Source organism: Microtus oregoni, unplaced genomic scaffold (assembly GCF_018167655.1).
Source record: "Microtus oregoni isolate MIOR12 unplaced genomic scaffold, Mior012 000006F_ref0000085, whole genome shotgun sequence".
NCBI classification, from domain to species: domain Eukaryota; kingdom Metazoa; phylum Chordata; class Mammalia; order Rodentia; family Cricetidae; genus Microtus; species Microtus oregoni.
In genome coordinates, this window is record NW_024543065.1 from 43,087,833 (window position 1) to 43,101,545 (window position 13,713).

General features: G+C 53.2%; 2 protein-coding genes across 3 annotated transcripts; both read right to left on the reverse strand.

Moving 5' to 3' along the window:
• Positions 1-628: 628 nt before the first annotated feature.
• Tnni3 (troponin I3, cardiac type) lies at positions 629-4,705 on the reverse strand. 2 transcript variants are annotated; one of them, XM_041654176.1, is made up of 8 exons: positions 4,556-4,705; positions 4,307-4,316; positions 4,054-4,140; positions 3,609-3,650; positions 3,242-3,373; positions 1,920-2,027; positions 1,101-1,277; positions 629-776 (listed from the first exon to the last, which is right to left on the reverse strand). In XM_041654176.1, exons 1-8 carry the CDS (start codon positions 4,564-4,566, stop codon positions 693-695), a joined length of 651 nt encoding a protein of 216 aa, XP_041510110.1. In that variant the 5' UTR covers positions 4,567-4,705; the 3' UTR covers positions 629-692. The 2 variants fall into 2 exon arrangements, with proteins under 2 accessions (XP_041510110.1, XP_041510111.1); XM_041654177.1 differs by having other exon boundaries at positions 1,920-2,009; positions 4,556-4,704.
• A 642-nt stretch (positions 4,706-5,347) lies between these two features.
• Positions 5,348-11,988, reverse strand: Dnaaf3 (dynein axonemal assembly factor 3). Its single transcript, XM_041654507.1, has 14 exons — positions 11,968-11,988; positions 11,782-11,870; positions 11,263-11,405; positions 10,367-10,460; positions 9,290-9,447; positions 8,809-8,991; positions 8,506-8,631; positions 8,276-8,398; positions 7,836-7,944; positions 6,755-6,866; positions 6,488-6,562; positions 6,209-6,407; positions 5,840-6,049; positions 5,348-5,713 (listed from the first exon to the last, which is right to left on the reverse strand). Exons 2-14 carry the CDS (start codon positions 11,864-11,866, stop codon positions 5,348-5,350), a joined length of 1,983 nt encoding a protein of 660 aa, XP_041510441.1. The 5' UTR covers positions 11,867-11,870; positions 11,968-11,988.
• Positions 11,989-13,713: the final 1,725 nt, after the last annotated feature.

Sequence of the window (13,713 nt, forward strand, 5' to 3'; positions counted from 1 at the left end):
CTCACTATCTCTGGCTGTCCTAGGTTGGTTGGTTGGTTCTGACTGTTTGAGACAGGGTCTCACTATCTGTCTCTGGCTGTCCTAGAATCCACTCTGTGAGCCAGGCTAGCCTCTGCCTCCCACATGCTGGGATTAAGGGTGTGCACCACCACACCTGGCTTCGTTTTCCATGTCTGTCTCTCACAGGGTCTCCATCATCTGTTTGCCTCACTGTGAGTGTATCTGTGTTTATATTGTTCTTTTCTTGGCACTTTAAAAAAATAATTAAGAAATTTTATACATATGGATAGTTTGTTTGCATGAACAGAAGCCAGAAGAGGGATAGGATCCCTTGGAACTAGAATTGCTAATAATTCTGAGTTGTTATGTGGGTGTTGGAAATCAAACCTGAGCCCTCTGGGAAAACAGCCAGTGCTCGCCACACAGAGTCACCTCTGGGCCCACTGGCTCATCTTCCTTTGGATTTAGCATGTTCTGTGCCCCTGCAGAGGAGACTACCCCATGTTAGAAACCCATATTCGAAGCTTGCCTGTGACCACACCCCCATATGGTTTGGGGGGACGCCAATCCTTATTGCCCCTATCTTTTCTCATGTCTAAACTCCAGGGTAGCAGGCACACACAGTCACTTCCAGTTCAGAGAGGTTTATTCCTCAGGGACATCGTCGGCGCTAAGGGTGGGAGCCCGTGGGCTCAGCCCTCAAACTTTTTCTTGCGGCCCTCCATTCCACTTAGCGCGTCGATGTTCTTGCGCCAGTCTCCCACCTCTCGGTTTTCCTGGAGGTGAAAGGTCAGAGATTACGAACTCTTCCTGGTATCTATCCCCTAAATACCTTCTATCTCCCCTCTAGCTTGCTAGACCACTCTACGCTGAGCTGAATACCTGTCCAAGAATCTGGTTCTAGACAATCTGACCAACTTCCATAAATGTCCATTCTCTTCCATGCCCCTCTAGTCACCTCCATGTACTTCCTGTCTCCCCTGTGCACCCCAGTCTCCCCCTCCCCCTGTACCTCCACCCTCTCTGTCTGGACTTTACCGTGGTTGTGGCTCCTCAGACCCTCTCAAGCATCTGCCTTCCTCACCCTCACCCACACTCACCTTCTCAATGTCCTCCTTCTTCACCTGCTTGAGGTGGGCCCTCAGGTCCAAGGACTCCTTGGCCCGGGTCCCCAGCAGAGCCTGCATCATGGCATCTGCAGAGATCCTTACTCTTCGCAGGGTGGGCCGCTTAAACTTGCCACGCAGGTCATAGATCTTCTGGGTCAGATCTGCGATCTGGGGACGACCACATGGGGCCCACGTGGAGATCCCCTTACCTCTGCTTCCTTCCCTAGTCTTCCAACCTACATTTCCCCTTTATCCCTATCTTGCCATCAGTATCTAAGCTCCTGCCTTTCTTCGAGCTCTGGTTCCAGGTTAAAGCCTCCAACTGCTGGGCTTTGGCACCACCTTTGATCCCAGCACTCAGGAGGCAGAGGCAGGCCAATCTCTCTGACTTCAAGGCCAGCCTGATCTACAGAGCAAGTTCCAGGACATGCTCCAAAGCTACAGAGAAACTCTTTCTCAAAAAACAAAACAAAAAGAGAAAGAAAGAAAGAGAGAAAATGCCTCCAACTGCATGCCTACTCTTTCGGATGTTTCCCGGCCCCATCAAAGCTTCTAACAGCCCAGCCCAGCAATGTGCAGATCTTGACTCCCTGACAGGGTCTCAATTAATTTACTATTCAATAGTCCAGTCACGCTGCCTCGTGCCGTCTCTCTGCTGAAACAACTTCCTTTCCCACGGTGTAGGCACACCACTAACTGCTTTCTGCTCTGAGTTCTCAAGCCCAGACAGCCATAGTCCTCAGCCTGAAGCCACAGACCTGGGGATAGCAGTCTACTGTGAGGGTGCCCAGACTTCCCCAATATTCCCACCTCGGTGATGTTCTTGGTGACTTTTGCTTCCACATCGTATCTCTCCTCATCCACTTTGTCCACCCGAGCATGGAGCTGCCGACATAAGTCCTTTTGAAAAAAGTGCATCTGTGTTGAGAGAGAGGCTGGAGAGTGGGTTCCCTGGTCTGCGGGAGGAGGCCTGGGCTCTGGATCCCTGGGTCTGAGGGAGGAGGCCTGGGCTCTGGTTCCCTGGGTCTGAGGGAGGAGGCCTGGGCTCTGGTTCCCTGGTCTGAGGGAGGAGGCCTGGGCTCTGGTTCCCTGGTCTGCGGGAGGAGGCCTGGGGTCTGGATCCCTGGGTCTGAGGGAGGAGGCCTGGGCTCTGGATTCCTGGGTCTGAGGGAGGAGGCCTGGGCTCTGGATTCCTGGGTCTGAGGGAGGAGGCCTGGGCTCTGGTTCCCTGGTCTGAGAGAGGAGGCCTGGGCTCTGGTTCCCTGGTCTGAGGGAGGAGGCCTGGGCTCTGGTTCCCTGGGTCTGAGGGAGGAGGCCTGGGCTCTGGTTCCCTGGTCTGAGGGAGGAGGCCTGGGCTCTGGATCCCTGGGTCTGAGGGAGGAGGCCTGGGCTCTGGATCCCTGGATCTGAGGGAGGAGGCCTGGGCTCTGGTTCCCTGGTCTGAGGGAGGAGGCCTGGGCTCTGGTTCCCTGGTCTGAGGGAGGAGGCCTGGGCTCTGGATCCCTGGTCTGAGGGAGGAGGCCTGGGCTCTGGATCCCTGGGTCTAAGGGAGGAGGCCTGGGCTCTGGTTCCCTGGTCTGAGGGAGGAGGCCTGGGCTCTGGATCCCTGGGTCTGAGGGAGGAGGCCTGGGCTCTGGATCCCTGGTCTGAGGGAGGAGGCCTGGGCTCTGGATCCCTGGGTCTGAGGGAGGAGGCCTGGGCTCTGGTTCCCTGGTCTGAGGGAGGAGGCCTGGGCTCTGGATCCCTGGGTCTGAGGGAGGAGGCCTGGGCTCTGGTTCCCTGGTCTGAGGGAGGAGGACTGAACGCTAGGTTCCTGAGTTTGAGAGAGAACTGCTGAGATCTGGACTCCTGGGCCTGAGGAAGGGGGAGCTGGAAGGAAACGACATTGGAGTGGACTCCAGGGAACTTCAAGTAATATGGCTAGGAATTAAGAGTCCTGAGACTTGGCAGGGAACGGCTGGAGAAATATACTGAGTTTTGGATGTTGTAACGCTGTCTGTATTGCTTGGCATAAGGTCCCGAGTGAAACGGGAAACCGTGATTGTGCTCCTGAGACCCAAGGGTTGCCAGACCGGAAACATGGAACCTCCGGCCCCAGGTTCGACAGGAATCCCTGCTTTCTGAGCTGGTACCTGAAGCTCTTCAAAGCCCAGCCCATCCAACTCCAAAGGCTGGCACCGAGTGCTCAGAACGCGCCCTTTCTCTCCACGTCGCTCCTCTGCCTCACGCTCTATCTCCTGCTTCGCAATCTGCAGCATCAGAGTCTGCAGAACGGTTGAAGACGACAACAGTGTTCCCAAAAGCATAGCAACATAAAATGTCCCTCCATCTTCCAGAGAGACAGAACATCCAAGTTGGTATCTTTTACTCAAAAACTGTCTCGTTTCTGCGCACACATATGTGCGTGGGGGGGGGGGACGTAATGACACACTCCCAAATGAAACCACACCCAGAAAAGCTCCGCCCATAAAGGCCCTGCCCCTCCGAACAAGTCATCACCTTCAGCTGAAGTTTCCTCGAGGCGGAGATCTTAGACTTTTTCTGCCAGGGTGACATGGAGAAAGGTCAGCGAGAGGTCCCAAAGCTGCAAGGCCCCACCTCTCACTCGAGTACAGGTACATTTGGGCCACCCATTCTTCAACTAGAACCCGAGTCCACCGGAAGCTTGGGCTCTAACTAGAGCTACACACTGCCCATCTATCCACCGCTCCCCACCCCATCGCCTATGCCTTGCTGTGGGCAGCTAAGTCCCGCCCCCCAGGCAGCTGTCACGAAGCCCAACCTGCACCTTTCAAAAATTCTGCCCCACCAATAGGGCTCCATCCATCACCAGAGTCATGCCACCCCCGTCAAGGCCTTGGTGCCGCCCCTCCCTGGTCCCTGAGGATTCTGCATCCAGAAGCCCCGCCCAGCGATGACCCCACCCATTAGGACCCCTGCCCACCTTGGCGTGTGGCTCCGTGGCATAGGCTCGGTAGTTGGCAGAGGAGCGGCGTCGGATAGGGGCTGGTGCCGGCTGAGGATCCCCAGCCTGGAGGTGGAGCAGACTACAATCACTGCCTAAACCCTCTCATCCTGTCCTTCCCGGGACCCTCACCTACAGCTGCAGGTTCCCCCGCCCACCGCGCCCCAGTCCCTTGCAGCGCCCACTCTGGGACCAGGGTTCCCTGCTCCACTTCTTAGTTCACAGCGCTCACCGCATCGCTCCTGAAGGGAGAGAAACCGTGAAGAGGCAATCAATGACGGGGCTTCCACTGACCAAGAGGTCGGGGCTACTAACTTTCACTCCCTCGGACCCTGGGGGTCTGATTCTCAAATGCTTACTTATTTCCACCCAGAAATCTAACCACCCCTGCATTCTACCAACTCAGGCCAAGCGCCCTGGAATGGCCCGATTACTCCTCCCTCTCCCCGTTCCTTGGGGATCCAGTCCAAGATTTACTTACTCGTCTGCCATGCTGATCCCTCAAGAGAGAGAAAGGGATCAGAGCTTCCTGGAGGGTCCTGGAGGGGTGTCCCCAGTGACCTTGGAGGTCTCTAGAGGTTGGGTCCCCTCTGGGCTGCTCGAGCCTCACTGAGGACACTGAGATAAGGGCGAGGACAAAGACTAAATATACTGCAGTCTCCTCCCCTGCCCAGGACAGGAGATAACAGGGTGTGAGGGGAGGAGTGTGCAAAGCCACAATTGGATGACCAAGGTGCCCGGGGTCCACAACCCCCTCCTTCTGACTCTGGTGACCCAACTCCCTCCTCCCTCAGACTCTGGAAAATCTGGAAGCCAGCCCCCTCTTCTCTCAAAGTCCAGAGTCCAGACTTCAACTTCCCCTGTTCACACCCAGAAATCCAGGCCCGTCCTTCTTCCTTCACACCTAGGGGTCCAAGCCCTGGCCCCTCCCTAAACTGCAGTCTTTCAGAGGCCTAGGATTTCTTGTGCCTCCTCTATTTGGGGGTCAGTTTCAGTGACCATAGCTTGTTTAGTTTGAATGCTCATGTGTCTGACCCCAGGTTGTGAAACACGACCAAGTTCATTTGTAAACCCACAAATAGGGCTTCTACTGGGCCCTCCTCCCTTTCTCCCCAACTACTTCTCCCGGCACTGGACACCGATTGAGGACAGACACACAGAGGTGACCCTGGGCTCTTTATTTGAACCACATTGGGGTGGGGGATGTCCTCGTCCGTCCCAACAGTAGCATGTCAGGAGAGAAAGGCCCAAGGCAAAGGAGAAGACCTGGAACTCAGGGTGGTGCGCCCAGCCAGGGATCAGCCTCAGGATAACTCAGAGAACAATCTAGGGCCACCACCACCCTAATCATAGAGCTGAGTGGTCCGGGAAAGGAATTTAAAATTCTCGTCCTATCGCTGGGGTTGAGAAAGAACGTAGAGTAAGACAGCAGCCCAGCCAGCGATGGCTGAGGGCTGCTTATATGAGCCGGTGTCAGTCCTGGGCCTGCTTCAGTGGTTAAAGGGGGACCGCTTTCGTTCCTGGGTTTGGGAGGTGTATTCACGGTGGATATAGCCATGGCTGGGTTTATCACTTCCGGAGGAGGGGCCAGGTCAGCCTGGGTCAAGCTGATTGCTTCTAGAGGAGTGGCCAGGTAAACCTGAGGTGGGCACATCTCTTCTAGAGGAGGGGCATGGTCAGCCTAGGGTGGGCTCATCGCTTCTAGAGAAGGGGCCTGATCAGCTTGGGGTGAGCTAATCACTTCTAGAGGAGAAGTGTGGTCAGCCTGGGGTGGGCTCATCGCTTCTAGAGGAGGGACAAGGTCAGCCTGGATTGGGTTTATCGCTTCTAGAGGAGAAGCCTGGTCAGCCTGGGGTGGGCTCATCGCTTCTAGAGGAGAAGCCTGATCAGCCTGGGGTGGGCTCATCGCTTCTAGAGGAGGGGCATGGTCACCCTGGGGTGGGCTCATCGCTTCTAGAGGAGAAGCCTGGTCAGCCTGGGGTAGGCTCATCACTTCTAGAGGAGGGGCATGGTCAGCCTGGGGTGGGCTCATCGCTTCTAGAGGAGAAGCCTGGTCAGCCTGGGGTGGGCTCATCGCTTCTAGAGGAGGGACAAGGTCAGCCTGGAGTGGGTTTATGGCTTCTAGAGGAGGGGCCGGGACTTTACAGGGCATCAATGCAGATTCCACAGCTGAGTCTCCACTACCCATAGTAGAGTTTCCTAACTTGTAAAAGCGCAAAAAGGTCTCCGAGGGGGTGGCCCCTGTATGAGGGGCGAACCCAGCCGCCCGCGCTATCTCCCCAACACGGTCAGAAAACGCCTTCAACTCCTTGGGCCGCAGGTCCACCAAGTACCTGGTTCGGGAAACCACATGTGAGAAGACTGGGCTTTGGCCCCGGCTGGGACCTTCCCACCCTGCTCCTCTCTGGCTCACCGAGCTAATTCCACAACCAGGTTCCCTCCAGGGGCCACGCAAGCACCAAGCTCAGGGCTGAGAAGATGGACCATCCTGCGAAGAGAAAAGGCCCCAAGCTCAGGGCTTGAGAAGATGGGCCAGCCTGCGAATGCTAGGAGCTGTGACACACGGGTAAGGACAAAGGCCCTGAGCACGTGGAGACTGTAAAACTGATCCCTGGATCCTGAGAAAGAAGAAACCGGGCCTGATGCTAGGTCTCTATGAGCACACCTGTGTCCTGCTTACCCGCAGGACACATAGAGCAGTTGGAACCGGCCCTTGTAGCAGGTCTTATGGTGGAGAGTCTGCGAAGAATCGAGGGACAGAAAGTGCATAGTAAAGGGTTCTCGAGTAGGCGCTGCAAGAAAAGGGAAGAAAAACATCAGTTCTGGGGCTGGAGAGAAGACTTACCCTGCTAAAAGAGTGTGCTTCTCTTTGTACCTAGCACCAAAACTCGTGTTGGACTGTTTATAACCACCTCTAGCTCCTTTCTAGGGAAATGCGCCCTCTTGTGGTCTTTGACAGCACCTACAAGTGTACGTGCATATACACACAAACAAAATCTAAATCTTCAGGGAGGTAGTCAAAAAGACACACGGAGTGGGCAGACAAACAAATACTGGAGTTCCATGTTCTCTACTTTTTGTTTTTGTTTTGTGACAGGTTCTCATCTTGTTGCTGATGATGTCTGGATTTGTTACCAAGACCTGAATGCTGGGATGACATGCATGACAACGCGTCGCTTTCTTGGCTTTTTCTTTAGAATTATTTTTTGGTGATGGTGTGTTTCACAGTGTGCATGTGAAAGGTCAGGTGACAACATTATGGAGTCTGCTCTCTCCTTCCACCTTTACTCACGTCCCAGGGATCGAACTTAGGTTGCAATACCCTGATGGTAAGCACTGCTCCCTGCTGAGCTATCTTGTTCACCTTCCTTGTCCTTCTAGAACCCCCCCCCCCCTTTTATCCTTTCTCTGAGCTGGATTCCCACAAATCTGGGGAGGTGGGCCCATGAGGCAGAGACCTATTTTGAATAGAGGAACAGGCTCTTAGGAAGGGATGAGCTAAGGGATGGAATAGTAAGAGCGAAAGGCAGGATTCAAGTGGCGAGGATGTCTGGGGGGAATCTAGACAGTTTCCAGTTAAACCTCTACAGAGGACTGAGAATTCTCCTACTGGTGGTGTCAGGATTTAGGAAAGGGGGAATAAAAGAGAAAAAGAGAACAGACATCAACGAAAGGCCAACTGCCCAGATATTCCAAATTAGCTCCATCCAAAATTGGGGAAAAAACAGCCCATCTGAAGTTTGCAGCTGTTGGCTTCCTACCATCCGGCTCTGGCGACTCCAGGTACCCCTGGATAGCTCTCGGGCCCCTCCAGGCGGCCACTTCTCTGAACAGCTCTGTAACATTATGCTGCGTGATCTCGCTTGCTGTCTGCCCAGGAGAAAAGGGGAGGGGCCCGATGTTAGCCTAGGAACCTTATGGGGTGGCCTAGATTGGCTGGGGTGGGGCTTACTGCGCACAGGTGACAGCTAGAATTTCTTGTCGCTTTCCCAGGGCTGGGTTTAGGACATAGTAAGAGAACTAGATCGTAGCGCTCCCAAGTGGGGTCCAAGAGGTTGGGGACAGAACCTGTTACTTGGAGACACCGGACCGAAATGAGGGATGGAGCTCAAAAAGGCATTTGGCGGAAGGGGCAGGACTTGGAAGGCAGAGGGCAGAAACCTGCCTACTGGGCTGAACCCCAACCCCATCAGCCACACACCTTGACCGGTTGTCCGTTACTCGTCCGTAAGAGGCTCTGGTCGTCTGCCTCGATGCCAAAAGCTACAAAGGGGCCCGTGGCGATATCCCCCCAGTACCCTCGCGCTGCCACGCGTTCCCCACGCTGGAAAAAAAACGGGAAAATGAGAACTCGGGTGAGGTCCAAACCGGGGACCTTGACTCATAGGTTGATCTAAAAGACTCAGAGCAAGCCTGGGGGTAGACACGCACGTGGCTCAGGAGGCGACCTGACGCCAGAGTCCTGTTGGGCACGTGGTAGGCACTTGAGTCTCTGAGTTCAAACGCAACACCTGTGTCCCTCCAGCGTCGGAATTCCTGGATGTGGATGACTTGGGCCTTGATGATGGAAAAGGACTTGATGATCAATCTGGTAAAGGAACCCCAACTCTATACCTATAGGAATCACTCTCCCTCAGACCCCAGTCTTTCTTCCTGATACCTGGGGTCAAAGTCCCAGCCCTCTTGCTTCACTCAGGACTCAGATGCCGGCTACCTGCTCCCAGGCTCCCTTACCCCTCGATCATGCAGCTTCATGCGCAGGTCCCAGTCTGCAACACCACGCCGGGCATCGTAGCGGGAACCCAGGTAGTGGCGCAACCTCGAGTCCCAAAGGCGACTCATGGGAAACACCTCGGGTCCTTTCTCCCCGCCTGACCAGAAGCGGAACACGGCCTCCAGGGCATCCCGCTCGCGGAACTGCACAGCCACGGACACATGGAGATAGCCAGAGATACAGGGAAGGTTTCTCTTCAATCCATTAAGTGGGAATGAGGAGAGAGAGAGAGAGAGAGAGAGAGAGCGAGAGAGAGAGAGAGAGGGGGGGGGCGGAGGGAGGGAGGGAGAAAGAGAGAGAGAGAGAGAGAGAGAGAGAAAGAGACAGAGAGAAACTCAGCGAGAAAAGGCTTCCCTAACCCTATGACCCAATAGTAGGAGCCATCTCCTTTCTTCCCACAGGCCATGCTCCTTCCATCCCAGAGGTGGGCAGCTGTGGCACCTTGAGCGGCCGGAGGCTGAGCCAGGGTAGTTGCTCCTCCAGGCGATCAGGTTCAGGGACCAGATGAGACAGGCGGCTAGCCTGGTCGCGCACGAAGGCAGCTACTGAGGGTCGCAGCAGCGCATTCCCCCACAGCTCCAGGAAGGTCTCACTCCGCTCTGGAGGGAGGTGGGAAGGAGGAGGCTGAATGGAAGATGTGGCAAACTTCACCAGTTCAGGAGCTGCAGCCACCACCCAGCACCGCAGATCGAAGCTGGGACTTCACGGAGGCAAGGCAAGCTGGCCTATAGCCTCAAGCCTCTTTTGAAATTTTGGGTTGTTTTTGGTTTTTGAGACAGGGTTTCTCTGCGTAGCCCTGGCTGTCCTGGAACTCACTCTGTAGAGCAGGTTGGACTGTAACTTACAGAGATCCACCTGCCTCTGCCTCTCAAGTGCTGGGATTAAAGGCGTGCGCCACCACCACCCAGCTAGATGACAACTCCCAGGAGTCAGTTCTCTCATCCTACCCATGTGAGTCCCAGAAATGAAACTCAGGTCACCGAGCTTGGTAGCACCTTTACTAACTGAGCCACTTCCATAGCCTCTGTTTGGTTTTTGAAATGGCATTTTATGCATCCCGCAGAACCTAGAACTCTATGTAGCCAAGGACAGCCTGAACTTCTGAACCTCCTAGCCTCCTCCCTAGTGCTGAGACAACCTGTGCCACCATACCAAGGGGCTACATCCCCAAAGTTTTACCTATTTAGTTAATTTTTTTTATGTATGAATGCTCTGTATGTACACCTGCATGCCAGAAGAGGGCAACAAATCCTATTATAGATAGATGTGAGCCACCACGTGCTTGCTGGGAATTGAACTCAGGGCCTCTGGTTCTTCTCTCCAGAACCCTTATTTTGTGTTTTGTGTTTCACTATATTCCCTGGCTGGCCTGGAACTCACTCTGTAAGCCAGGTTGGCCTTGAACTTACAGAGATCTGCTTGCCCCTGCGCCATGCCCATCCCATCTCCAGAAGGCCAGCATCTTTGAAGGGAGAAGGAAGAGCCTTGAGTTTGGATGCTAGGGTCTCGGCAACTGACCTTGAAGCCCCATCTTCTCGGGATCCTCTAGGGCTAGGCTGAAGATCAGCATGTGTCGTGCCACAGCTTCTAGATTATTCTCCAGCACATAAAACTGGAGGGACGACAGACAAGACAATTCTACAGGTCTAGGAGCCCAGAACACTAGCCTCCTGCACCCGCCCTCCACCCCTATGGTGGAGCACAACCAGGGGCTGTGTACAAGCCAAGGCAGCGCTCCCCCACTGAGCTACATATCCCAGCTCTCTTATTCTGTTTTCCTTTTTATTATGAGGCAAGGTCTCACTCGGTCATCCTTGAACCCTGGCCTTCAACTCTCTGCGGCTCAGGATGGCTTTGAACTTGAGATGCTTCTCCTGCCTCAGCCTCCTGAGCAGCTGTGATTACAGGCTTGAATTATTAGGTCCAGGAGTTGGAGAGACGGCTCAGCAGTTAAGAGCACCAGCTACTCTTTCAGAGACCCTGAGAGGAGTTTGTACCCACATGGTGGCTCACAACCATCTATAATATATCTGAAGCCCTCTTCTGGCATGTGGTTATACATCAGAACACACATATAAATAAATAATTTTTTTAAAAAAAAGAAAGAAATACTAAGTCCAGCTTGCCAGTTCCTTCTTCAGCCATAAGTCTAGATTCCAAACCATCCCTCGCACCACAACTGGATACCTTGTCTTGGCCTCTCCCTCTTTCTGAAGCCCAGGAGCCCCAAGCCCTAGGACATGCATGGGTCTGAGGCCTCCAGCTTCCATCTCCTCAGACCCATAGCCTAGTCTCAAGCACTTTTCCTCTAGGACCCGGAAATTTTCATTCCAATCCTCTCTTCTCGCAAGGGCTCAGGAATCTGCGCTCTCAGTTCATCCTGTCCCATCCACAACCCCAGAATCCCAGCTCACATTGAACCTCCTGAGAGGCCAGAGAGCCGCCCTGGATAGCGTCCGCAGCACGTGTCGCCCATCCACAGAGCCTAACAGCAGGGCATCCAACTCCGGGATCTTGTGCTCTGTCGCTGCCTGTGACTCTGGGTCCACGGGAGGACCTGGCAAGACAATAGCGGGCAGGGGCCAGCTTCCTAATCTTCATTCCTGCAGCTGCCTTTAGAAGCTACGAATCCAGCAAGCTTGGTACTCCAGCCTGGGTTCCAAAGGCAGTTGTACCTCTGCATTATGGCATTCGATATCATCAAAGAAGATTGTGGGGGTGCTCCTCTCCCAAAGCCATTTAATTTAAGGAACGTATACGCACACGCACGCACGCGCGCGCGCATAGACACACACACACACACACACACACACACACACACACACACACACATCCCCTGCAATGAACACAACTGCTATGAGGGATGCACACGTGGGGGTTGGAAAGGCACTTCTGTCTAAGACCGCATGTGGTCCTGAGGTAGAGAGACTCACTTTCAGCCTGTAGATCCAGCGCTGGGGACAGACCCCACCAGGACACAGAGCCGAAGCCGGCGCCGGAGCCCGCAGGTGTGGTCATCGCCCTGCGGCACAGGGATCCTGGGAACTCATTTGTCCACCCCATCCCTTTATCACTGCCCCTCGCTTCTTGCCCCTTCACCTTCAGGTTGGTCCCCTCACCTTTATCCTTCCAAATATCCGGAGGTAGATCCTCTTTTGCAGAGTGCTGTGTTGAGCTCCAGAAAGCCCGCAGAAACTGTCTTCTAGAGGCTCCGCCCTCTATTAGCAGTCAGCCAATGGGAGAATGTGGTCTTGCATCATTGTTACCAGTTGACCAATGAACGTGAAAAGGCGCCGCTCACGACGAACTTTTGACCAATAGAAGCGCCGAAGGACCGCTAGGCGTGGTCCGGAACAGGACGCCGGACGCGGTTGTCATGACAATACCCCAGTCAGAGGAGGGCGGAATCTGGATCTGTTCAAATTTCTAGGAAGGGAAGGGCTTAACTCGCTGCTTCTATTTACATTAGAACTGAACGAAATCTTTTTTCCCCCTTTTTTTTTTTTTTTTTTTTTTTTTTTTAGTGAGACAGCGTCCCTCTGTATTCGAGTTACTCCAAACTTGCAGCAATCCTCCTGTCTCACTCACCGGACTTCTGGGTTTAAAGTCGTGAGCTATCACCCCTGGCTTCGCATGGAATCTCTATAAATTCAAACTATAACGCGGAGCCCAGACTGGTGCCTTCAGATTTGTTTTCCTTTTTCTTTCACACCTGGGCTCTGACTGAATACAGGACTCAACGGGTGGAAAGCAGGTCCCTCCCTGATCAGTAAATTTTCAGGCTGCTAATCACAGTCATTACTCAATATTGAATCCTTAGCTGGTGCTGTGGCAAAGACTGGTAATACCAGCATGGTTCCGTAGTTAAGGGCACTTGCTGCTCTCCTAGAGGACTGGAGAATTGAATTCAGTTCTCAGCACCCACATCAGGGGGATCACAACTGTCTTCACTTCCAGCTCCCAGGGATCGGACGCCTTCTTCTGGCTTCTTTGGGAACCCACAAACACCTCTCTCTCTCTCTCTCTCTCTCTCACACACACACACACACACACACACACACACACATACACATACACACACACACACACACTCGCACACATAAACAATAACAACTTAAAACATAAATTAAAAATAAAACTCCCTCCTGGGGCGATACCTAATGTTGGTCTCTCAGACCCAAGCAATGAACAGAATTTACAGGAATGAAAAAAAATAACAATAAAGAAAGCAATGGTACAGAAATAATAACTTCAGGGCTGATATCAGTTTGATAGCGCTCTTGATAAGCAGCCTTGAAGTACTGCATTCCGTCCCCAGCACCACATAAAACCAGGTATGATAGCACATGACTATCAGTGGCAGAGGTGGGTGGAGGGGGCGGTCATGGAATGGAAGCAGGGTTTAAAGTTCAAGCTTGATTATATATGGAGAGGATGGAGAGATGGCTCAGTCTTCAAGAGCAGCCAGTGCTGCTGGGCTCAGAAGACCTGGGCTTACAACCATCTGTATGCAACGTCAATTCCAGGGAATCTGATGTCCTCTTCTGCCCTCTTCTGGCCGTTGAGGGCATACAGTCACATGGTGCAAGGAAAACACTCATACACATAAAATAAAAAGAAATGTATCTTTTAAAAGCACTATTTGTTATACTACTAAAGTATATAATTTGAAATATATAATTCTAGATTCATGATAAAATATAAATTAGTAATATCATTCCTTCATGTGTGTTTTGTATTGTATGCATGCATGGTGTGGATGCTTGTGCCCACAAAAATGTAGAGGCCAGAGGAACGTGTCTGGTGTCTGCCTTATCACTGTCTGCCTGATTTCCTTGAGCTGTCTCTCCCGAGACTGAAAGTTC